This window comes from Anguilla anguilla, chromosome 6 (genome assembly GCF_013347855.1).
Source record: "Anguilla anguilla isolate fAngAng1 chromosome 6, fAngAng1.pri, whole genome shotgun sequence".
Taxonomy (NCBI): Eukaryota; Metazoa; Chordata; class Actinopteri; order Anguilliformes; family Anguillidae; genus Anguilla; species Anguilla anguilla.
In genome coordinates this window covers 50,580,581-50,606,579 of record NC_049206.1, presented here as the reverse complement: position 1 = coordinate 50,606,579, position 25,999 = coordinate 50,580,581, and the positions used below count along the sequence as shown (strand labels likewise).

At 36.9% G+C, this 25,999-nt stretch overlaps 5 protein-coding genes and 1 pseudogene across 6 annotated transcripts; all 6 read left to right on the top strand.

Moving 5' to 3' along the window:
* Positions 1–1,228: 1,228 nt before the first annotated feature.
* LOC118229094 lies at positions 1,229–3,309 on the top strand (annotated as a pseudogene).
* A 1,381-nt stretch (positions 3,310–4,690) lies between these two features.
* On the top strand, positions 4,691–5,922 carry LOC118230428 (trace amine-associated receptor 1-like). Its single transcript, XM_035423440.1, has one exon. It carries the CDS (start codon positions 4,768–4,770, stop codon positions 5,788–5,790), a length of 1,023 nt encoding a protein of 340 aa, XP_035279331.1. The 5' UTR covers positions 4,691–4,767; the 3' UTR covers positions 5,791–5,922.
* Positions 5,923–9,067: 3,145 nt separating this feature from the next.
* Positions 9,068–11,156, top strand: LOC118230443 (trace amine-associated receptor 1-like). The gene is made up of 2 exons (XM_035423465.1): positions 9,068–9,136; positions 9,353–11,156. The coding sequence occupies exon 2, from the start codon at positions 9,361–9,363 to the stop codon at positions 10,429–10,431; it is 1,071 nt and encodes a 356-aa protein (XP_035279356.1). The 5' UTR covers positions 9,068–9,136; positions 9,353–9,360; the 3' UTR covers positions 10,432–11,156.
* Positions 11,157–15,871: 4,715 nt separating this feature from the next.
* Positions 15,872–16,921, top strand: LOC118230590 (trace amine-associated receptor 1-like). The gene has a single exon (XM_035423720.1). The coding sequence runs from the start codon at positions 15,872–15,874 to the stop codon at positions 16,919–16,921; it is 1,050 nt and encodes a 349-aa protein (XP_035279611.1).
* Positions 16,922–19,032: 2,111 nt separating this feature from the next.
* Positions 19,033–20,488, top strand: LOC118229433 (trace amine-associated receptor 4-like). Of its 2 annotated transcripts, none has more exons than XM_035421378.1 (2): positions 19,033–19,142; positions 19,373–20,488. In XM_035421378.1, the coding sequence occupies exon 2, from the start codon at positions 19,398–19,400 to the stop codon at positions 20,448–20,450; it is 1,053 nt and encodes a 350-aa protein (XP_035277269.1). In that variant the 5' UTR covers positions 19,033–19,142; positions 19,373–19,397; the 3' UTR covers positions 20,451–20,488. The 2 variants fall into 2 exon arrangements, with proteins under 2 accessions (XP_035277269.1, XP_035277270.1); XM_035421379.1 differs by having other exon boundaries at positions 19,089–19,142; positions 19,426–20,488.
* A 3,615-nt stretch (positions 20,489–24,103) lies between these two features.
* On the top strand, positions 24,104–25,599 carry LOC118229434 (trace amine-associated receptor 1-like). The gene is made up of 2 exons (XM_035421381.1): positions 24,104–24,211; positions 24,481–25,599. The coding sequence occupies exon 2, from the start codon at positions 24,500–24,502 to the stop codon at positions 25,544–25,546; it is 1,047 nt and encodes a 348-aa protein (XP_035277272.1). The 5' UTR covers positions 24,104–24,211; positions 24,481–24,499; the 3' UTR covers positions 25,547–25,599.
* The last annotated feature ends 400 nt before the right edge of the window (positions 25,600–25,999 follow it).

The following is a 25,999-nucleotide window of genomic DNA, read 5'->3' as shown; positions in this document are numbered from 1 at the left end:
AGAGCCTAAGCTTTGAAAGAGTGTAGGTGTTACAGCAGTCCACCTTGAATCAGTGATCGATAAAAGCAATCATTTAAAAGAATTATATTTTTAGACTGTGTTGTTTAATTGAGGCCATAAGAAATGAAAGATACGGTGCCTAAGCGGGAAAAAAGAAATACAGTCCCTCACAACTGTTACAGAACATTGTATCGGTTACCCTACATTCTCCTAGAAATGGAGTGACTTGTGCTCAAGCCAGGCAGAAATCAAAAGTAAAAAGTAAGTTTGACAAAATGAGTGTTATTTTCTTATCAGTTAAAATTGAGAAAGTAACTTAAGTGACTCGAAAACTCTAAAGTTTGATTCATTTTTATGTACTGACTCAAACATACTGATTTATTTTAAAGAATTTAACTTCTCAAAACTGTTGACTATTTTATGCACTGCTGCCTTTTCGGCCAGTTCATCTTTGCCAAAGAGATTCTCTGACCTCACTGGGACTAACCAAAATAAAGGATAAATAAAGGTAAAATAAAAAACATTCCTGTCATTTTTAAATACACTTTATTCACAAAAAATTGCTTGTTTATTCATTTGATTGCAATTGCACTTCTATGGATATACTGCTTGTGAGAATAAAATCTTAGAGGAAAGATGCTGCTTCTAGTAGGTCTAACATTGGATAACAAGGAGTGACGATGCTTGTATATCTTTAGCATGTCGTAGGCCAGCCTGAAAGGCATTCAACATTTTAACTGAGTAGATTTGTCTTGAAAGTTGATTCTTCATATCATCTAGTATACATTCTTCCTGATTCTTTTCATGAAGCTTCCAATGAGGAAGCGTTTAAGCAGTCAGCGGTTTGAGTAGCAAAAACAGAAGGGAAAACCCATGGCTGCTCTCAGTGCTCAGGGGATAACAGCACCTTAAGTGTGTCACCTCAAAGCTTTGTGGGACACTGAGCAAGCTATATAACAGAAGCATCTCCACTGATGCTCTTGTACACATTGCCACAAGACATCCGTCAGAAGTCTTGAGAGAACCATAGTTTATTTCAGTGGCTCAAAATATTTACTGAATGTATATTTATGTATACTCAAAAGAAGGTGTTAGAATGTATTTCAATTAAAAAATATAAATATATATCTTTTTTATTTTTTATACCTCAACTGACTTATGAGGTGAGAGCTGAAATTGCAACTGTATAAAATACAGTTCAAAGAATACTGCTGTTCAGGTGATTTTATGTGTGATGCATTAATCTAGATTCTGCTATGAATGTTTGGTAAGGTAAATGCTATTTTTTTGCTTCTCTGTTCTTCCAGTAAGTGTGCCAGTTGTGAATGGTTATACCTGACAACATAATACAATGAATTTCAGTCAACCCGGAATGAGTGAACATTCAGACTTCTGTTACGAGTCTGTGAATACATCTTGCCCAAAGACCACCTACCCAACAGCGATACGGATTCCACTGTATATATTCTGTATATTGTTCTAACCATGTGTGGAAACCTCCTTGTCATCATTTCCATCGCTCATTTCAAACAGCTGCACACTCCAACCAACTGCCTTGTCCTCTCTCTGGCAGTGACTGACTTCCTTCTGGCAGTAGTCATCATGCCTCCTAGCATGGTGCGCACGATTGAGACGTGCTGGTACTTGGGAGATGTGGCCTGTAAACTCCACTCAAGTACGGATGTAATGCTATCCAATGTGTCCATTTTAAATCTTTCTTTCATTTCCATTGATCGGTATTATGCAGTTTGCCAGCCCCTCCACTACAGGACCAAGATCACCAGTTTTACTATAGTGATCATGATCCTGATCAGTTGGAACCTGTCATTCATCATTGGGTTTGGAATGATATTTATGAAACTGAACATTTTGGGCATTGAAGATTTTTACTACAATAACTTTCATTGTTTTGGAGGCTGTTTCATTTTCCAGAGCAAAACGTCTGCAATTCTAGCTTCAGTTCTATCATTTTACATCCCTGGGTTCATTATGCTGGTCATATATAAGAAAATCTTTCATGTTGCTCAGAAGCAAGCCCGTTCTATTCACAGCATTGCCTGTAACAATGTGAACTCTGAAAACAGCAAGATGGAGCAAAAGGCTACAAAGACCCTGGCGATTGTTTTGGGGGTATACCTGTCATGCTGGACACCCTTTTTTCTGTGTAACATAATTGATCCAATCATTAATTATTCCATTCCACCTGCTTTATTTGACTCGCTTATCTGGGTTTGCTATTTGAATTCAACTTGTAATCCTTTTGTTTATTCTTTCTTTTACAGTTGGTTTAGGAAAGCCTTCAAAATGATCATTTTTGGCAATATATTTCAAGCTCATTCCTCAAGAACAAAATTGTCCACAGACTGAAAACTTCCGGCTTCGACTTTGAGTTAAGTAAATTTTATGCAAAAGAAATGCTAATGAAATTATACAGACTGCATGATATGCAGACTTTACGTCATATTATCATTAAAAAGTAAACAGTTAAGAATGAAATCCTGATTAAGAATAAAATGTTAAAAGGTTGCCCTTGAACATTTAATAGTCTGATTGCACTACAAAATTTCTGCAGCAAACCAGTTGTCTATAAAGAAATGTGAAAGTTTACAATTATTTAATTAGGGTTACATCATGGTTTTAGATATGTGGTGTAATGTACACACATTGGATTCAATTTTGAGCAAAGTTAAGGATTTGCTCCCACTTATCTCCCGTTTTCAACAGAAGAAAATTGAGAACATTTTACAACTCAGTGCAATGCTTCATAAGACCACCCGCTCCTCATATTTGTGGGAGACAGATAGAAGTCCAGCAAACACAGGGTTTTTGCGTCCCTTTATTCTTCTTGCTTGCCCAGAACAGACTCCAAGGCCCTGGACCAAACTGGGCCTGCTCTTGTGATGAGACCACCATGACAGACATTGTCAATTAAGCTGGGACTTGACTCTTCACTCCTGTCATGAAAGATTCTGAATAAACCTAAGGTCAAGACATTGGTTTCGGTGAATAATCCAAACCAACTGGCCTCTGGCAGCAAAGCCAGGAGGAAAGTTTCTGCGGCGCTCAAAGACACCCTCCCACAACACAGACTTTCCACACCAAAGGACATGATCACTAAGTGGCTAAATTTTTCATCAACACTCAGAAAGCCAGAGTTTAATAACCACAGGTTTTAAGAGACTTGAGAGTATTACATAACTATAATATTTATCAAAATAAATATGTTTTCTATTAATTCTCTTATCTACGACTTTTGTTAATTATTTGTAAATAAATGTGTTGTGCTACAAACTGTGTCATCTCTATTCTAAATGGGCTCTACTGATTAAACAAGCTGAAATGCTAAGTTCCTCCTTAATTATTATTTGTTGTCAATGTGAATGAAGAAAAGCCTTCACCACCTCTGAAGTAGACTCAGATGGGCAAAGCAATAAGATATATATTTAATATCACAACATAATTGGGGACAATAATTTGTGAGGATAGTCAAGATTGAACAGCTTGGTTTGTCTATAAACCTGGTTCAACTGAGTTAAAGAGATGTAAAAGTGAGTTTTATTTCCTCGATCATCACCCTTTCAAAACACATTACAGTGTGCTTAACTGGAATTTCTGTGCAACTGAAAAACTGTTTTCACTGTGTGTTATCCTGAGTTGGGTGGTTTAAGAGGGGGTATGATAGATGCACACCTGGGGAGGAGTCTAACTGAAAAGAATATGTGTTCAATTGAAATCCAAGTTATATGAATCCTGGTCGGAGATTTGCATGCTTTTATCTCATTTTACAGCTGTGGCCAAAAGTTTACATACACCTAGGCTAAGGACATTCAAACTCAATTTTTCACATCTCCACACATTACATGTTATCATACTTTTCCAGTGTTAAGTCAATCACAGTGTCTACTTTATTTCTATTTGAGGTAATTTCAAAATAATAGCTAAGAGACAGATTTATTTCAGCTTTCAGGTATCAGATTTTCAGTGGGTCAAAAGTTTACATACACTATGTTAGTATGTGGTGCATTGCCTTTTAATTGTTTAACTTAAATCAAATGCTTGGGGTAGCTTCCATAAGCTTCTCACAATACTTTACTGGACCTTTTGCCGATTCCTCCTGATAGAACTGGTTTGGGGGCCTCCTTGCTCGAACATGCTTTTTCAGTTCAGGCCACACATTTTCTATGGCATTCAGGTCAGGGCTTTGTGATGACCTCTTTTGTGGTGGATTTTTTTTTTCATAAAGCTTCTAATGAGGAAGCATTTAAGCAGTCAGTGGTTTGAGTAGCAAAAGCAGAAGGGAAAATCCATGCTTGCTCTCAATGGTCAGGGGATAACAGCACCTTGACTGTGTCACCTCAAAGCTTTGTGGGATGGTGAGCAAGCTATATAACAGAAGCATCTCCACTGATGCTACACATTGCCACAGGACATCTGTCAGAAGTCTTGAGAGAGCCTTAGTTTATTTCAGTGGCTCAGAGTATGTATATTTATCTACACTCAAATGAAGGTGGTAGAATGTATTTCAATTTAAAAATATAAATATATATATCCTTTTTTTATTTTTTACACCACAACTGACTTATGAGGTGAGAGCTGGAATTGTAACTATAAAATACATTTTAAAGAATACTGCTGTTCAGGTGATGTTAAGTATGATCCATATGTTCAAGATTCAGCTATGAATGCTTTGTAATGTTTTTCTTTTGCTACTTTGTTCTTCCAGCTAGAGTGTCAGTTGTGAATGGTTATACCTGACAACATAATACGATGAATTTCAGTCAACCTGGAATGAATGAACATTCAGACTTCTGTTACGAGTCTGTGAATACATCTTGCCCAAAGGCCACCTACCCAACAGCGATACGGATTCCACTGTATATATTATTCCTGACCATCATTATTCTAACCATGTGTGGAAACCTCCTGGTCATCGTTTCCATCGCTCATTTCAAACAGCTGCACACTCCAACCAACTGCCTTGTCCTCTCTCTGGCAGTGACTGACTTCCTTCTAGCAGTAGTCATCATGCCTCCTAGCATGGTGCGCACAATTGAGACATGCTGGTACTTGGGAGATGTGGCCTGTAAACTCCACTCAAGTACGGATGTAATGCTATCCAATGCATCCATTTTGAATCTTTCTTTCATTTCCATTGATCGGTATTATGCAGTTTGCCAGCCCCTCCACTACAGGACCAAGATCACCAGTTCTACTATAGTGATCATGATCCTGATCAGTTGGAACCTGTCATTCATCATTGGGTTTGGAATGATATTTATGAAACTGAACATTTTGGGCGTTGAAGATTTTTACTACAATAGCTTTCATTGTTTTGGGGGCTGTTTCATTTTCCTGAGCAAAACATCTGGAATTATAGCTTCAGTTCTATCTTTTTACATCCCTGGGTTCATTATGCTGGTCATATATAAGAAAATATTCCATGTTGCTCAGAAGCAAGCTCGTTCTATTCACAGCATTGCCTGTAACAATGTGAACTCTGAAAACAGCAAGATGGAGCAAAAGGCTACAAAGACTCTGGCTATCGTTTTGGGGGTATACCTGTCATGCTGGACACCCTTTTTTCTGTGTAACATAATTGATCCAATCATTAATTACTCCATTCCTCCTGCTTTATATGACATGCTTATCTGGGTTTGCTATTTGAATTCAACTTGTAATCCATTCGTTTATTCTTTCTTTTACAGTTGGTTCAGGAAAGCCTTCAAAATGATCATTTTTGGCAATATATTTCAAGCTCATTCCTCAAGAACAAAATTGTCCACAGACTGAAAAGCTCCTGCTTTGACTTGGATTTAAGTAAAATTTCTGCAAAAAAAATGCTAATGAAATTATACAAACTGAATGATTTACGATACATTACGATATAATATTGAAAAGTATAACTTTTACATTTAATAAATATGCAAACAATGAAACAGTAATGAATGACATTCTAATTACAAATTAGATTAATTCAACTCATTTACCAAGAATTCAATTTTAACTTGTTATAATTCTAATTCTTGATATCAATAATTCAATATTAACTAGTTATAAATCAAATTAAAATTTAACTAGTAACAATTGGCATTCTCGGTATCAAGAATTGAATTTCAATAAGTAGTAATTGGAATTCTTGATAGTGAGAACTGAATTTTAACCAGTTAAAATTCAATTCTTGATATCAGAAATAGACAAATAATTGAAATGCAAATTATTTATTTGCATAGACCAAATGACCAACATCCAATGTAGCTACAGTAGCCTATGAATTTTACCACCGCAGCAAGATTATCACCAAAAAAAAAGATTTAAAAAAAAAACATTTAAATAATCATATTTCACTTTTCTCTGGATCCAGGCCCTGAATCACCATGTGGTATCATTTTCCTTTTCTGGTGAAAAGGCAATACCAAGACATGACGATTTGTGGTCTGGATGATCCATAAGTGTGTGTGTATACATATATATATATGTATATATATATATATATATATATATATATATATATATATATATATATATATGCATTGCTCAATGAAGAAAGCAACAGTTTTTCAGAGATCAAAGTAATATGCAGGATGCAACACAGATTGCCTTTCAACCATCTGTTGGTTTACTGTAACTAAGAGACTTTATATCAATAAAATATCACAATGCTTTGTTGTTCTTAATGTTGATGTTTCTGGATGTATTCCACCTTTATTATTTATAAAAAGTTCTCCAAATGATTTGCAGGAATACTATGGTGCACAGGCCATTAATGGAAGATGTATTGTTTGCTGCAGAAGTAAAAACAGTGCATGGTACATTGGGTCTCCCACTGTGCCCCATTATGGCAAATAAAGTCTTTGTTTTCCTACACAACTTCACAGCTCAATTTGATTAGCCACCCAGGTGAGGTGTTGTTTAGTCAATCTTACACATGCAGGGATCATGGGGCCCTGTTGGCACCAGGTTAGCCTGTTAATGATGGTCTAATTCTCATAGGCATCCTGCTAATTAAAGGTGTCAGTACACACAATCAGGCTAAATGATGTAATCACTTGCCCTCCTACAACTGTATGCCCCTTTGGGCAGTGGTTGTGCAAAACCTCAAAGAGTCTGTCCAAAAGCTAGATCCAAGTTCAGTTTACACTGGATTTGGGCAGTGCTCAGTAACAATTATGAATGTTATACATTTTAAATGATAATAAACATAAAACTCTGAATATGTTTTCAGTGATGCATAAATTATACGATACATAAATTAATGATATACAACTTTACCCGTCAGGGAACTGAAACACTGATATTTCATCACATGTTAAGGAGATAATGGACCGGTGTATTGCACATGAGGGCCTAAAGTGAGCATCGGAGAAGAAGAGTTGAGTGCAGACTGATTACACAGTATTGTCATGACTTCTGATGCTAGCTTGATATCAAAAACAAATGGCCGATTACTTCAGGTTCTTTCTTTTTCACAATGTACAAAGCATTTTGATAATTTAACATTAATTCCATGCCATCCCATGGAATGGGGAATTGGGAATGGGACCTTTTGTTGTCCTATTTCCTGCTCTTACGAGGTACACAAATAACCAATTCTCTCACCAATGTGTCTAAGGATTGTGGAAATAATGCCACATAGAGTAAGCATCAGATCCAAGATATTAATAGCAAATGTTAAAACACAGCCACAACAAAAAATGGTTTACTTTATACCCAGAGACCACTCTCAAACTATGCTGTTTCCTAACTGTAAGCAGTTAAATATCTCAGATCAATGCTCAGTCAGCAAGTCAGTTTCAAATGTCTACAAGGAAAATGTGATTTTAAAAATGTGTTGCGTTCCATAGCATAATTGAGGTGATGTCCTCAGGATGGAGTTGTACATAGTCTTACCAAGTTTCATCACTTTTGTCTGACTGTCTGGGATTTATTAGCTTTTTAGTAAAAACATGCAAATTCACTGGGTTATTGTGAGCATGTTTTTAAGCATAGCAACTTTGTTTATATTACTTTTAAAGATATTTTTAAGTACATGCTATAATTCAAGTTCCCTGCAAATTGGTCTGTCTACGAGATGTATTTTAATTTTTTTTTTTTTTTTTTCTATAATCTATAATCATAGGCTAATGGGTCCTTGAGGCAAATTTATTCTGTATGTAAAGGGGGAACTTTTGACAAATGGAGCAGAATTGATCATTGTTTAATTTGTGGAAATTCAGCTGACTGCTATAGCACCACCATGTGGCATGGCACCAAATCGAATGGGTTGTGGCATGGATGCACCATCTATCAGTGTGCCAATTTGTCTGTGAATCAACCTGATGAAAGACAGAGAAGTGACATATGAACAAACAAAATCCAAAATGGCCACCAATTCCAGATGGCAGTCACCGAAACATACATCATCACTTTATGTCAAAACACTTGTTTTATTTTATTAGCTTTTTTGTAAATAGCCACACCCACATTCAGGTTACTTACTGTGGTCATATTTTTTGAGATACAAACAAAATTTTAAGAGCAGCATCCAATGAACACATCTGTAAAAGTGTCTTGCAAATTGGTCAAATTTTGCAGGAGATGTCTTTTGAGTGTTTTTTAAATTCGTTCAAAATAACAGAAAATCTACCAATCACACCTTTTCGGTCCGGGCAGCAAATTGTGTCCAGTTACCAAAATTACTCCTTCTGTAATACACGCAACCTTCAACCACAGTACAAAGTTTAGTAAAAAGGTTATCAGACACACTTGTCGGGAATTAGTGAAACATCATACTGAGTTATTATTACTGTATAATAATAACTCAAATACTATATGGTTTCAACTGCTTTGCTGCTTGGCCCCCTAAGTAGTTATTTAATTGGAAAAACAACTAAATTCTGCTTATTCTCATAAGGAACCATTTAAGCAATTAGTTGTTTGAGTAGAAAAATGGCTGCTGTAGGTGCTTAGGGGATGGGCAAACACCATGGGCCTCACACTAAAGCTTTGTGGGATCATGGGCCAACGGTATAAAACAGACCCATCTGCACTGATGCTCCACATTGCCGCAAGACATCTGACTCTGGGAAGTCTTGGGAAAGCCTTTATGTATTCCAGAGGAATAGATTAATTTACATCATCGCAGTAATTGAACTCTGAGGTGAGAGGAGGAATTCTAATCATAAGAAAGACATTTCTGCGGAGAATCTTGTCATGCATGCAACATTTGATTTTAGCATCAGTGATGCGATATCTATCAATAGATATTCATTTAAGTCTTGTGTTTGAATGATATATTCAGATACAATGTATGTGATATGAAAGTTTGCCTGCTCATTGGAACATCTTTTCACATTTCTTCTTTTTCCTCCAATAGGTGTATCTATGGTAAACCATTATACCGTAAAACATAAAATGATGAATTTCAGTCAACCTACACTGGCTGAAGATTCATACTTCTGTTTTGAGTACGTGAATGGGTCTTGCCCGAAGATCATCTATCCAACAGCGATACGGATTCCACTGTATATTTTCTTCACCACCATCATCGTTATGACGTTGTGTGGAAATTTTATTGTCATTGTTTCCATCGCACACTTCAAACATCTGCAGACCCCAACCAACTACCTCATCCTCTCTCTGGCAGTGACAGACTTTCTTCTGGGAGGCTGCGTCTTGCCTCCTTACATGGTGCGAATAATCGAAACATGCTGGTACTTCGGAGAAGTTTTCTGTAAAGTCCATATGAGTACAGATCTCATGTTGTACATCACATCAATGTTAACTCTTGCTTTCATTTCCATTGATCGATATTATGCAGTTTGCCATCCTCTCCACTATCGGAATAGGATCACCTCTTATGCCACGGTAATCATGATCCTGTTCAGTTGGAGTGTGTCTGCCTCTGTTGGGTTTGGGATGGTATTTCTGGAGCTGAACATTTTGGGCAGTGAAAATCATTATTATGAAAATGAAAATGCTTGTGTAGGAAGCTGTGTTCTTTTTCATGCTGAAAGGGCGTGTTCAGTGTCTTCCATTCTCTCTTTTTACATCCCTGGGTTCATTATGTTGGTCATGTATCAGAAAATTTTCCACGCTGCGCAGAAGCAAGCCCGCTCTATTCACAGCACTGCCTGTAACAACGTGCACTCTGAAAACAGCACATCATCAAGCCACAACGAGCGAAAGGCTACAAAGACCCTGGCAATTGTTATGGGGGTATTCCTGTCATTCTCTGCACCGTTTTTTATGTGTAACATAATTAATCCATTAATTAATTATTCCATTCCGCCTATGTTAATTGAAACACTTTTCTGTATCACCTATTTAAACTCAACATGTAATCCTATTATTTATGCTTTCTACTACAGTTGGTTTAGGAAAGCATTCAAAATGATTATTTTTGGCAAAATATTTGAAGCTCATTCCTCAACAGCAAAATTGTCCACAGACTGAAAGTGCCTTAATTGATTTATTATAGATTTTTTGTTTTGTGACATCATCAAGTTGAAAATTGACAAAAAGTGATTTCAAATATTTGAAATAACTTCCTCGTTTTCACTAGAAATAGAGCAAAATATATAAAGCTAGTCAAAGAAAACATTTCTGATATTTACACATCTTTTATATACTTTAGAGCAATTGTTCCAATACCTATAGTCATTTTAATTAGCAGGAACAAAATGTACTTCAGTTTAAGAATGACTACTTTATGAGTGTAAAAATGAGAGAATGACTGTCAAAAATAAAAACAAAAAAGTGAGCAGCAGTAATTTCAATTTATTTTGTACATTTAAAAAAAAATCAACTTAGGGTCTGTCTCAGATCCTACATATGACACTGTACGTCACCGTACTCTAAGTCAGCTAATATGAGACTGATCCAAAAACATGCATGTGAATGTCACAGACTGTAATTACCAATCTTTGGCAGATTTATTTTGCATCAATATTATCCAGCCTGTCTCTGTGTACACCACTGCAAAGGCAGTCCTATTCAAGGGATATTTTCCATTATAACATAGGCCTGCCTATGTAATTTTGTGGAGCCTACCAGTTTGAATACAAGCAACATCAGGGGTCTGTCCCAGAAAACAGACTCAAGAAATCCTATTTAAACCGTATCTTAAATCTTACTGGTCAGACTAGTCAGAGTGGACAGGTTAATAACAAAAAAAAAAATTAGATGCAAGATCACGGTGAAGTTCAAAAGCCATTTCCAATCACACATATTATTCAGCATTCGAAGTCTGAGAAAAACTGCTCATTTTTTCACGCCCATTGACCAAGAGACGATTATTATGGCATACAACGACACATATTAAATAAAAAATCAATACCTCAGCAGCAGAAAAAAGGAAATGAAGCTGGTGTCGAAATAAAATAGCTAAATTGAGTTAACGTGCAAGTTTCTTCGATTGTGCAGCCACTATCATGTTTGCTGAAAAAAACATTTAGGTTGTTTTAGCCTGAGAGCACATTATTAAAGCAAAGTGAGCACATTGGATGTACATTTATTAATTGTTAAGGTAAAATAACATGCTTTTTGTAATTTTACCTGCAGGAAATACAAGGAAAATAAAAGAGAAGAGTCTCAATTTTGTTTTTATTACAGAACAGGTTGTGGGATTGTGGTGGTACTGTGGAGCTTTCAGTTAAAAGGATCATTCGCAATGCTGTCCCTTAGAAGCCTGCCATCTGTGTGATCTAGAACACTCAGTGGACAAAGCACCACAGCCTCATTTAGTTAAGTAAATGCTTAACAGAGAATTCAATTACTTATCAACCTCCAATGGAGAAAAGCAAGGAAAAGTTATGTAAAAAGCCCATGCTGATTAGCATGCACACACTTCTATGAGTTCTTCCATGAGTTCTATGCATTCACCTTACTACCAGACAGGCAGGACGGGGTAAGAGGAGAGCAGAGACACTGCCGTGACAGCACTAAAGCTAGCTAGTGAGTAACTACTTGGTAGCTACTTGGCAGGTACCTTAGTTACTTGCAGCTGCTTCGCTGACAAACATTATGGGTGAAAATCCAGTTGTAAAAAGGATATTTCATACAAAATAATGTATGGCAGTGCAGTATTGCTAACGCTAACTCCACCACTACCTAGCCAGCAATACCTTGCCAATAATATCATGCTTGCTATAGCCTATAGCTGTAAATAAAAACTATAGATGTGTTCATTGTTTATGTTCATTATGATGAATGTGTTTTCTGCCTGTGAATGAGACATGATGCACTGCACTCCTCTCCCTACTTTTCAATTCTCTATATGTCCTCTCTCTCTAGCACTCAGATGTCAGACAGTATGTGAGCATGTGTTTGGAGGGAGGAGCTTTGGGGGGAGAGCTGAGGGGAGGTGAGGGGGTGGAAGGTGGTGGAACGTTCTTTTCAAAATGTATCAGAAACGTGCATCCTGCACCATTAATGGCAAAAATGATATTGTTTATATTGTGTTGTGTGTGTAGTATACCTGTATCATCTTCCTTTTGCACATTTTGTTCAGCTGTACACTGTTTCCTCATGTATACTGTAGGTGAATGACAAATAGCATTTGTAACATATTCCAGGTAAAGGGAGAAGAATACTTCTTAATGCTTGATTAACAAACATACAAATATTTAGACATATTTCATATAAATATTCTTCCTAGAAATTCAATTTTGCAGTACACATGTTTGAAGGTTCATATATATCAAACATCAAAACATGTTATATGTCATTTGTGAGAATACAATACTCAATAGCTTCTTATCTGTATTTTTTAGTTTATAGTTCCTTCTTTGCTCACTTTTATCAGCAGTCTAAATAATATTGTAGGACACTGTATCTGCAAGTTCCAACCCTTTCAAGGTGGCAGATAAAGTAGAACAAACTGATGTGATGAAGTACAATAGGATCACCTAACCAGAAAGGATCGTCTGTTACTCACAGATGGACAAAAGTCAACAAAAATTTATTTTGTGTATTGGATCATCACACCAGTTGTATGATGACCTTCTTTAAATATCTGCTTTTTACATACATTATTTTTCCTGTACCAGGAAAACCACAGAAGGTTTTACTGTTTGAACAGTAAACACATATTTAGGCAGGTGATAATATTGTCCATTCGTGTTCACCATGGAGAGATAGAAATGAGAGCTGACGACTAAAAAAAATGAACTGTATTGTCCCAATGTAAATATTAGTACTGTGACTGTGCACAAAGATGGAGATGAAGTTGCACAAGTATCAATACATTATTTTTTGCCTCATAACATGCATAGTAGCACCAGTGAATGAGAGGTGAGTAGCTATTTCTTTCACCTGAATTATATTTTTCAATAGATTTTATTATTATTTACATGGCATTTTCCTATGGGGCTTCTGTATTTTTATAATCATTGATCCTTTCTTAATCCTTAACCCTTGCTATATATAAATACATTTAGATTGATATCAGCGAGGTAACCGTTACTTCTTTTTTAAATGAAGTGATTTAGAAAAGTATCAACGTGAACTCAATCTTACTGGAATTATTTATTTTTCCAAGTTTTGGTAAAAATTCTTAAATATCAATATTTGATGGCCACAGTGTTTGATGGAAGATTTTTTTCATCATTATTTTGTTTGTTGCCTATTTGACTCAATTGGTAAATCTTTGTAGATTTTAAAAGTAAAAAATATGAATGATCTCTGATACATCCTTCAGGAACATTAGAAATTAGTGTTCTTCAGGGGCAGAACTTATTCTTATACACAGTTATTATTCTTCAGTTAAAACATGTTGCATTTGCCTACTGGGTGTCTGATCCTCTTAAGGTAGTATTTTAGAGCATAGATGAGCCCCACGGTCTGGTGGAAGATCTGGACTGTGTCTGTGGCTACTGTCAGCTACAGTCCGACATTTTTAACATAAACGTTACTGTGCAATGTTGCTCAGGAAAAAAAAAAAGAATACTCATGTGCTTCTTAGCATCAGCCAAGTTTAATTGCCAGTGGATTTCATAGCAAAGGTTCTATTGACCTTCCACCAGGATGCGGCTGAAAATTACACATTGTATTGTTCCGTGATTTTACCCACTATCGATTGGTCACTTCCTTTTAAACATTTGTTTTTGAAAGAATATGAGAAATAAATCCCATAGCATGGCTTCTTTTCCAAAGAGGTCTTTCCACGGCAAAGCTTTTTTACTCTGGAAGTCACATTCAAAACTGCATTCACTGTAGCTTTGCTGTACTCTATGTCTAATAAAGCTTGTACTTCTATACTCGTCATATAACAAACAGTGTGCTTTTTGCTGTTATATGTATACAGAATGTCATCTAAAGAGAAAACGAGAGGGTTGGTACCCAGGGAGGTCATGGAGAGGGCATCTTATTTGGAGATTAGGGACACTAGATGGTGTAGAAAACAATCTACTGTACATGTGCTGTCCTTCTGGGGAAATCTTAGGCATTTCTAAACAGTGTTTAATATGTATTAAAGAAATTAATTTTACTCATCAATGTGTTAGACTTTTTAAGTTAGTTCAGTGTTTAATGTTAAATATGTTCAGCTAATTTGCTTGTTGTGTTTGGATGCTCCAAATGATTAATGGAAAAGGAACAGCTACTGTACCTGGTCACAGACATTTATAATTAGCACACACTAGATTTGTACATATGGATGGCTATTTGCTTTCTAAAAGCTTACCTGGGTGTTAAGAAACAAACAAGTGCAGCTTTCCTAATCTATTTGGACATTACCACAACTCACGTCACAGGAAATTATGAAGTTGCTTGTGTGTAAATGTTTACGCAGATTCTTTTTTCAGGAATAAAGCCCCGTGCCTCATAATCTGAGGATGTGGCTGGTTTCATGTTACCATTGGAAATGTGTTTCCTTAATTAATGTTAGTATGTGCAGACTAACCTGTGTAGGCACATTATAGGATGCTTTCATTTATTGTTAAAATTATTCTGCACCTCTGATACACCTCTCATACCGACCTTGGTTGTAATTGTATCTGACTCAATTTAGTTACGAATGTAATTGAAGTGGTCAATGACTATAGTCTGCTGATTTGTCAAACCTGTTTGAAGTAAAATTTCATAGCACTAGGCTAAATATTTTCTGAACAAATGAGCAAAATCTTATGTTACATTTATGGCGACTCCCCCTACTCTAACACACTGCCGATGTCTCCTCTTATGAATGTCCATGTCGATTGTGCGCTGGAAAGAAGTTAACATCCGGTTTTCACAGAAGTTAAAAATATACGCAATTACCTTTGCCGCAGTTTGGGGAAGTTTGGGGAAGGCCACTTCCTGTTTCCGCATGACGATTTCCCATACACAAAGCAAGGTCCATATAGAAATGGTTTGCTGAGTTTGGTGGGGAAGGACTTGACTGGCCTGCACAGAGCCCTGACCTCTACCCCATTAAACACCTTTAGGATGAATCAGAATGCCGACTGCGAACCAGGCTTTGCTGCTGTAGACCCCACTCTTCTTGTAAAGCTTTCTAGTAGGTTTTGGAACATGGCTGCAGGATTTGCTCTCATTCAGCCAGGACAACATCAGTGCCCAACTTCACTAATGCTGTCCTACTGGAAACCTACTGGAAAGCCTTACAAGAAGAGTGGGGTCTACAGCAGCAAAGGGGGGTCCAACTCCATTTCAAAAATCATCAATCACAATCATCACCCAACCCCACACCCCGGTCTATGATCACAATCTCAGCTATTCCACAAAAAGTGGCCCTGCATACATCTAGTCATACTGGTAATCCTGTCGGATTCTCTATTACTATAGTAAATGTAGAAGAAAGGCTTTAATTTTGTGCAGGGTCCTATATGTGTTGATTTTAAATTATGTACATTTGAATGAAAACTACTTTTTCTTTTCTTTTTTCAAGGCCCTGAAGATGGGATTCTCCAATGACTCAAACTACAACATTATATTGACAGAAACCTTTTGTTATGAGTTTGTGAGTGGATCCTGTAAGAAATTAGCTCGACCCTTGACTCTGCAATTCCTCATGTTTTTGCTTATGGGGTTGATCATAGTGATTACAATGAGTGGGAACCTTCTGGTCATTACCTCAATAGCACACTTTAAGCAGCTGCACACATCCACAAACTACCTCATTCTCTCACTGGCGATGTGTGACTTCCTGTTAGGAGCATTTGTGATGCCCTGCAGTGCAGTACGGTCTGTCACAGGCTGTTGGTACCTGGGTGACTTCCTGTGTAAACTTCACACCAGCACCGACATCACACTGAGCACCGTCTCCATTTTCCATCTTTCATTCATCTCAGTTGACCGGTACTTTGCCGTCTGCGACCCACTAATGTACAAGTCCCTCATCAACTCTGCTGCAGTCCTAATCATGCTCACCATCAGTTGGCTGGTCCCTGCTATCTTTGCTTATGGGATGATCTTTTCTGGGCTCAATGTAAAAGGAAGTGAGGATTTCTACGAGGCACATGTACAATGTTTTGGAGGCTGTCCAGTGTTCTTCAGCCGTGCTTCAGCAGCAGTCGCCTCTACGTTCTCCTTTTTCCTTCCCAGCCTGATCATACTCAGCATCTACCTGAAAATCTATGTGGTTGCCAGACGTCAGGCTAGGTCTATTAAAGATCTGACGCAGCAGTTTCAAGTGCCTAAGAGAAACAAGTCAGGGGTAACTAAGCATCAAGAAAGAAGAGGAGCAAAAACCCTTGCCATAGTGGTCGGAGTCTTCCTCATCTGCTGGACCCCCTTTTTCCTGTGCAACATCATTGACCCTTTCATTGATTATTCTATTCCCAAAGTGTTAGTTGATGCCATGGTTTGGTTTGGTTACTTGAATTCAGCTCTTAACCCTGTGGTTTATGCTTTCTTATACACATGGTTTAGAAAAGCTTTGAAAATAATAATCTGTGGTGAAATATTTCACAGGAATTCATGTCGGTTGCAGCTTCACTCTGAATGAAGTGCCTAGTAATATAATTTATACAATTAGCAAATGCTGTCACCCAGTGCAACATTTAAATTTCATATCACATATTTTACAGTTCTATATACAGTATGTTACAATATATATAACAATTTATATAAAGCTTAAAATTAAAAAAGGTGTGTAGAAACACACCCAAGGGGAATTTGTGTCTTATTAAAAAGGAGAGTACTTGTCGTATAGTGCACTGGTTGGCAAATTCTCTTTTCATGAATTTGTATCCTCTTCCAATTAACTTTTTTTCCATCGTGGAAGATGCCATTGATGTCATTTATTTATTTTTTCTTATATGATTTGTGAACATGATTTGAATATATATTGAATATCTTCGCGAATAAATGAAACACTGTATCTTGTAGATAAATGTGTACTAAAACCACCATTCCAGTGACAAGGTGTGTGTTGTTCTGAGTCCGAGCTGAACAATAAACAGCCTGTTTTAATGTTTACATATGCTTCCGTTTTATGACTTCTGCAAATCTACGAAAGCACAAGGATTATGCAAATCACAAATAAAAGTGCAACAACCTCAGGCCCTCTCTGCACATCCAGTCCTTTCCTCGTAAGTATGGCATTTCCTTCAATTGTGCAGCGATGGAAGCTCCAAATATCTTCCATATGGTGCCGACCCCTTAGTTAACTACGGTGAAAGAGAGGTGCTCAAAAGATATAGATTGCCACAACATGAAATGTTAAGATTATCCAACAGAGATCTTCAGTCAAACACTAACAGGAGCATGGCCCTACGAGTCTCGCTCATCAAGTGCTCCCTTACAAAAATTGTACATAAAAGTTTATTTTTTGAAGTATACTTAAAGTGACTGTAAAGGTAGGCCTGTGATTGGCTTCAGACTACATTGTTTGGGGTTACTATGGTATGTATTAAGCATCAGCGACAGTAAGAGAAATTTAATTGCAATATCGACTTATATCAGTCTTAACCTTTACATCAGTTCCTATGTGCGGATTGAATGGGCAGAGTTCAATTTATTACCGAGCTCTGAGCAGCCGGGTCCAGGTCCTTCATGATGTCAAAAAGGACCCGGCGTAATGGCCAATAAACGTTTTTAGTCTCATTGCATATCTCCTCCCATATTTTGAGGCAAATAAAAGTATTCACTCCTGCTAAAACAGCCTCTTTGAATCTGAGCGAAATATTCCTTGTGGAAAAATATGACTGCTTCATCACAGTGCCTATCTGACATTAAGTGCTGGATGGCCGAATGCCAGACACAATGAAGACAAGACAAAGATTGTTCTTTCCAGGCCCCCCCTCAGCCACAAGACAATTGTACAGTAATCTTGGCATTCTTTCTATAAGGTCTTTTGTGTCATCAAATGGCTTAAAAAATATTATTGATGCATGTATCCTCAAATTAAAAAAAAATCTTTTGGCGCGTATATGTTTTATACAAAAAATATGATTGTATAATCCCAATTTTAGCCAATTTACACAGAATACCGGTGAGATATAGAATAAATTTTAAGATTTTACTAATCAATTTAAAGGCTCAGCGGGGCTTGGCCCAAGGCTACATCCCTGACCTTTTAACTTAAACCGCAACACAGTCTCAGATCCATGGGCAAGGCACTCCTGGCCATTCCAAGTCCTAGATAAGCAACAAAGGGTGACCAGGCTTTTTCCATCGGGGCCCTAGGGCTCTGGAATAGCCTGCCTGAGGATATTGGGTTAGCAAGCTGTTATCTGAAACTGAGTAATAGAGAGATGTCCTGAGTCCAATTATAAATAAAATGGCTGAATTTAATGAGGTCATACAGTAATGAGTGGCTTGGTGAAGTGTAATATGTACATATATATGGGAACCAAAATAGATTTGCGGCTAATAAGTTAATTCGTCCAGTGGTTACTGCAGCAGCCTCTGCCTCGGGAGACGTGGATTCAAACCTCGCCAGATCACTGCTGTTACTTTGCTGCCATAAGTGGAGGCGTGGCTTCCTTCATACGCCATTCAGATGGGTGTCCCCTTTTGCCGTTTAGGTATATAATTGGTCTGAAAATTCAGTACAGATGATAGGCTTATAGACTGATAGATCGAATGAAATTAAACCTTTTCAAGGAACACAGGATGATAATATGACTGACCATAAAATATTTGCTTTTTGTCTTACTGCACACAGGAGTTTACACATGTTTATCTTCAACACCATTGGAGGAGCAATAATTCATACCAATCAGGTAACCATTAAATCAGGAAAAGAACACACTTTGGGAATAATATACTTCATTTGTCCTTGGACATTACATGATGTATTATTATAATCAGTTCATTTAAAGATTCATAAATTCCTTAACAGAATTATAAACATCTTACCTTTTTATCATGAATATGAGATAGTTAATCAGTGAAGCTTGTTTATCTCTGTAAATAAAATGAAAATAATCATGCAAATATTTGTTTGTTGTAGATACTACCTGGAAGTGTCAGCAAAGATGAAAATTCTTGCTCTTAACTTGACAGGAGATTCTGTAGAAACACAATACTGTTTCCCACACCAGAAAGGATCCTGCCTACGAAGTCAAACACTGATACTCATCAAAGCAGCCATGTACATGTTCATGGCTTTCATCATTCTTATGACTGTCTGTGGGAACCTGCTGGTCATCATCTCCATCTCTCATTTCAGACAGCTCCATTCTCCAACAAACCTCATTATCCTCTCTTTAGCATTCATCGACTGGTTCTTGGGGGCTGTTGTTATGCCAGGTAGTATGATCAAATCTGTGGAAAACTGCTGGTATTTTGGAGAAACATTTTGTAAGATACACTACAGCACTGACGTTATGATGTCCACTGCATCCCTCTTGCACCTGGGTCTCATTTCTGTTGACAGATATTTGGCCATCTGTAAGCCTCTTCAGTACAGGACCTCAGTAACCATGCACAAGGTAGCAGCCCTTATTGGAATCACCTGGATGTTTTCCTTTGCATTTGGGTTTGGGGTGATCCTGTCCAAAATTAATTTAGTTGGTGTGGACGAATTGCTCATAAACCCTTGCGCAGGCACCTGTATTATGTTTGTTAATAAAGAATGGGGAATGACAGCTGCTTTTGTGGGCTTCTTCATTCCAGGCACAATAATGGTGGCCCTCTATATTAAGATTTTCTACGTTGCAAAAATACAAGCCAGAAAGATAAACTGCTCTTTGGGAGTGACAAGGGCAGAACAAGATAAAAAGGACTACTCATCAGGACAAAGAGAGAAAAAGGCTGCAAAGACCCTTGGATTTGTACTGGGTGTCTATGGGCTGTGCTGGCTGCCATTTGTTATGACGCTTGTTATAAATCCATCCTTTGATTTGTCCACTTCTGCTGTTGTATTTGATGCTCTTGGATGGCTGGGGTATTTTAATTCTACCTGCAACCCTCTCATTTATGGATTTTTCTATCCCTGGTTTCAGAGGGTTTTTAGAATTATTCTATCAGGTAAAGTTTTTCAGAATGGCTCTTCATTATTAAATATTTATGCGGAGAACAATTTATAACAAAATAGCCTTAAAAGTTTCTCAAATATAGTTGTAAACAGATCACATTTTTCTATTTGGTATTTTATGCAGATATATCTCATATGTTTAAATAAATTGCATTCAATATCTCAGACTGATTTTCTTCTTTACTAGTTTCATTGTGAGGTGATTTTGATAGTACTCAAACTCAAACGGCTCTCTGAATACCAAACACAAGTACATCAACAGTTAAAACACGAATTAGGCGATCTAATTGAGAATTGAGAATCTTTGAATCTAATTACCAAATTACATCAAATAAATATATTTTTACATGTCATTACAGTAGAAGTGTTTCGAAACTTTTTTGTAGCCTGCAAAAAATTAAAAAATCTGCATTTGGGGCCTTGTCAACATGACAGAAATTTATGAAATATACAGGGCTGTGAAAAAGTACTTGCCCCTTCCTGATTTCCTCTATTATTGCATATTTGTTACACTGAATGGCCCCTGATCTTTAGACAAAATGTAATATTAGATGAAAAGAACCTGAGAAAACACAATTTTATTTTTTTAATGAAAAAAGCTATCAACCACCCTCTTACCACCCATGTGAAAAAGTAATGTTTTGTCTTCATTCAGTTGGACTTTGTCTAATATTATGTTGTCTAAAGATCAGGAAGGGGGAAAATCTTTTTTCAGACCACTGTACACTCAGATTCCAGGTAATGGGTCATTAATAAATATACAATCTGAGGACCTTGTCCTCAGTTCTGAAATACACATGCCTAAAAAAATGGTTGATGGTGCAACTTTATGTACTGCCAGATCAAATTTTCTTCTTACAGCACACGAGAGTGGGACAGTATCATTTAACATAGGTTCTGATGTCTCCTGTCCTGCAAGGTATTATTACCTACGAAGAAACAATAGAACATGAAGCTATTCGGAATGCCAGGGCCCAGCATGGCTGTGAAAGTCCTAAATTCTATGTAGGCGCGGTTGTTCAGGACTGTCAGTTTGGAACTTACATTTTTGAGCCTGGCAGCAGAAAAGAAAGGAGGTTAATATTATATGACAGGCCTTGTTATATGGTAGCAGTATTCTTGCCTGACAGCCCTCAGTCATATGCCACACCAGGCATCACAACTTATAAAATATATGGCACAACATGATATGACACAACACATCGATGAGGAATGTATTTCACGATAAATTTAAATTAGCATGGTAAAACAACTGCTTTGTGAAGATGTGTCCTCAGATGGGATTCTAGTCTGTTTTTCTACTGTTTTTAAGGAAAGCAGTATTGCATGGTATAAACCTGCCTCACATGGTGTGGTCACATAAATCAATGTTTTTTCCAAGATTAATTTAGTTGGGGCAGAATTAGCCCCCTACTATTTTTAGGGCATCACTGTCAATTGTATGTACAAAGAAATTCAAGAAAAATACAAAAATACGCAAGGTGTAAATTTGAACTTGTAAACACACAATATATTAACTAATCTTTAATTAAAGGAGTAATATGGTGGTTGAATGTGACACGTGCCAGTTGTCTTTAGGCAACAACAAAACAAATGTGCATAATTTTTTTTATTATTCAGTCATTTAAATGTATTTTAAAACTTATTTTTCTAGGCCTAAATTTCCCACTATAAAAGTTCACCCGAACTGTCTGGGCGTGGTAATGAGAACTGTCAGTTAGCTATGATTGACAGATTGTGCCCCCTTACCATAGCTACCTCCATGATACGCGCTCATATTGGGAGACTGAGTTTTCACACTAGCTAACTTAGTATATCAAGTATCGATAGCTAAGGACGTTGACTTATATCCAATAATAATTTTTGCTAGCCAGCTACCCAAGTTAAGATAAAACCACAATTATAACGTCCTTATGAAAGCAAACTAGCTAGCTAACATTATCGATAACATTACATTATTAAAGCAAAATACATAGCTAGCTAACGTTTGCTAGCTAGCTATAAATGAATATCACCATCCAGAGTCTAATAGTCCTTAAAAGGCAATAAGTGAACCTAACATTAGTCAAATATTTGCATTGTCTTGCCTGTAAGCCAGCGGCACAAACTATGGGTCACGAGTTATCCATGGGTCCCCAAATATGATTTAGAATGAGCTATCACGGAAATCTGACTGACAGTAGGGAAGGCAAAACGGAGCTTAAGAATGTCGCCAGCAGTGTATGCGCGTGAGCTCGACAATACATTTCTCACAGAAAAGGTAGTTTGTCGCCTTTTTTTAGTTCTTTACAGTGGTGACAGAAGTGACAATAATTAAGTGGTGCTGTGCTGTTAGCCTTTACTGATCGCCGTACAAGGTTAATGTGAAGCAGCTAGCACAATCGGACAGCACTAACCCATAAAAATGTACTTTGAATGATACTTGCTCAATCTAACGGTAAATCTGAAAAACATTCGATTATAGTCAGCGGCACCGAAATTTTCCTTCACACCCTCAATAAACGGTAAAACGTCCCTGTAGAAGATTGAATTAAACCTTTTAAAGTTGTATATGTTCTGAAACGTTATCGATTCCGCTTGGCCACAGTGAGTGAAACTAGGCGATCTGAGCGTATAGTTTCTATGTAAATTACGTCTGAAGGATTCAGCCTTGTTGTTTGCTAACTAAACTTCACAGCACACTTGTAGCAGGACGGTGTGTCCAGTCAGATTTCTTTACGGGGCGTGGAAAGGGGAGTAGTTACTGTACTTGTGACGCACTAAGTCGATAACATTCTCAACCAGTTGAAAATAGGATGATAAATTTAAAATGCATATTTCTCCAAAAATAAAGAACGGACATATGTAATACTTTACTCATCGTGTTTCTTCAATGTCTCTTGTGCAAAAAGCACATAGAACCGAGAAAGTCTGAAAACCACCATGTTACTCCTTTAACAATACATGTATTCTTCTTTAATTGTAAAAACACAGTTAATGGCAAATATGTTGCCTTTAACTCCTTAAGTAGTACAGGCCTATATTTGGGCCAGATTACATTCATTTCTTTTTTTACATTCAATCTGGTCACACAATGTATCATTTAAGGTTCTAAAAAGTCTTTTGATTACAAATTTGATTACAAATCTAGAATTGTGGAGTACAGCATCAAATCAAGAAAATATCTTAGTAATGTCCAAACATGGTGGAATATATATATATATATATATATATATATATATATATATGTAGTCAGCAATGTGAGGATTAATTGAAATATATTTAATTTTTCGAATCCTGCAGTTTTAACCATTAATACCGTCATTTGACATTCGGCTCTCTAAATACCAAACACAAGTACATCAACAGTTAAAACATGAATTAGGCGATCTAATTGATAATTGATATCTTTGAATATAATTACCAAATGACATCAAATAGATATATTTTTACATGTCGTTCCAGTAGAAGTGTTTTGAAACTGAGCACTGTCTCTTTATCACACCTGCTGACTCCATGCCAACACAGTAAACACAGTCTGTTTTCCTTTGGGGGTCTGACAAGGGATACACTTCTGTAAACCACCCTAGACTCTCATACGTCATTCTTGTCATTCAGATGGGTGTCACCTTTTTACCATTTAGGTATATAATTGGTCTGAAAAGTCAGTACAGATCATAGCCTTGTAGATCAAATGAAATGAAACTTTTTCAAAGAACACAGGATGTTAATATGACAGACAAGAATATATTTGCTATATCTCTTACTGCACACAGAACTTCACATATGTTAATCTTCAATACCATTGGCGGAGCTATAATTCATACCAATAAGGTAACCATTAAATCATGAAAATGAACATGTAATTAAGACCTAGAGAATAATATACTTCAATTGTTGGATTCATAATATGCATTATGCCTTGGACATTATATTATATATGTTTTATAATCAATTCATTTAAAGATTCATCAATGACTGAAACAACAACAGAATCGTAAACATCTCATGAAATTTTTTTGTGTCAAGAGTTCATCAGTGAAGATTATGTTTATGTCTGTTGAAAAGATGCAAACAATCAAACAAATATTTGTTTGTTACAGATACTAACAATCTCCAAAGATGGAAATTCTTTCTATTAACTTGACAGGAGATTCTGAAGAAACAAAATACTGTTTCCCTAACCTGAAAGGATCCTGCCTACGAAGTCAAAAACTGATCTTTATCAAAGTGGCCATGTATTTTTGCATGGCTTTCATCATTCTAATGACTATCTGTGGAAACCTGCTGGTCATCATCTCCATCTCTCATTTCAGACAGCTCCATTCTCCAACAAACCTCATCATCCTCTCTTTAGCATTCATCGACTGGTTCTTGGGGGCTTTCCTTATGCCATGTAGCATGATCAGATCTGTAGAAGACTGTTGGTATTTTGGAGAAACATTTTGTAAGATACACTCCAGCGTTGACATCATGATGTCCATTGCATCCCTCTTACATCTGGGTCTCATATCTGTTGACAGATATTTGGCCATCTGTAAGCCTCTTCAGTACAGGACCTCAGTAACCATGCACAAGGTAGCAGCCCTTATTGGAATCACCTGGATGTTTTCCTTTGCATTTGGGTTTGGGGTGATTCTGTCCAAAGTCAATCTAGTCGGTGTGGAGGAGTTGTTTATAGATCCTTGCACAGGCTCCTGTATTTTGTTTTTTAGTAAAGAAAGGGGGATGATGGCAGCTTTTGTGGCCTTCTTCATTCCAGGCACAGTGATGATAGCCCTCTATATGAAGATTTTCTATGTTGCAAAAGTGCAAGCCAGAAAAATCAAGTGCAGCTTAGCAATGACAAGAGCACGATGTGATAAAAACGGCACGTCTGAACAGACAGAGAGAAAGGCTGCAAAAACCCTGGCCATTGTACTGGGTGTTTTTCTGTTGTGTTGCCTGCCATTTACCATGCTGCTTGTAGTTGATTCATTCCTTGATTATTCTGCTCCTACTGTTGTATTCGATGCTCTTGGATGGTTGACGTATATTAATTCTACCTGTAACCCTCTCATTTATGGATTTTTCTACCCCTGGTTTAAGAGGGTTTTTAAAATTATTCTATCAGGTAAAGTTTTTCAAAATGGCTCTTCATTATTAAATATTTATGAAGAGAGAAATTGATGACAAAAGATCATTAAAAGTTTCTCAAATACAGTGACACTTTTTTATGTAGTATTTTAACAAAAGTTAAACCTCAAAAGTTAAAATAAATTGCATCCAATATCTCGGACTGATTTTCTCCTTAGATTTAGTGTGTGGCGGTTTGATAGTACTCAAACTGTAATGTGTAATTTGAAAGATGCCTTTAGAATAACAGATTTTTGTAAAATATGAATGATAATTGCAACCAATAAATCCATAATTCTTATTTGTAGTTGTGTTTTGGACTGTAAAGTAATGAACATAAGGATATGCTATTGTGACTAAGCCCACATACAACCATTCCTCAGGCTAGTGTAATTTAACCGGAAGCTTAGCCTGAAAAAAATAAAAAAATCTGCATTTGGGGCCTTGTCAACATGACAACTTGCCCCTTCCTGATTTCCTCTATTATTGCATATCTGTTACACTGAA

What these genes read in the sequence shown, in the direction of transcription:
- LOC118230443 (XM_035423465.1), top strand. Translation starts at nt 9,361, where the DNA reads ATGGTAAACCATTATACCGTAAAACATAAAATGATGAATTTCAGTCAA.
- LOC118230590 (XM_035423720.1), top strand. Translation starts at nt 15,872, where the DNA reads ATGGGATTCTCCAATGACTCAAACTACAACATTATATTGACAGAAACC.
- LOC118229434 (XM_035421381.1), top strand. Translation starts at nt 24,500, where the DNA reads ATGGAAATTCTTTCTATTAACTTGACAGGAGATTCTGAAGAAACAAAA.
- LOC118229433 (XM_035421378.1), top strand. Translation starts at nt 19,398, where the DNA reads ATGAAAATTCTTGCTCTTAACTTGACAGGAGATTCTGTAGAAACACAA.
- LOC118230428 (XM_035423440.1), top strand. Translation starts at nt 4,768, where the DNA reads ATGAATTTCAGTCAACCTGGAATGAATGAACATTCAGACTTCTGTTAC.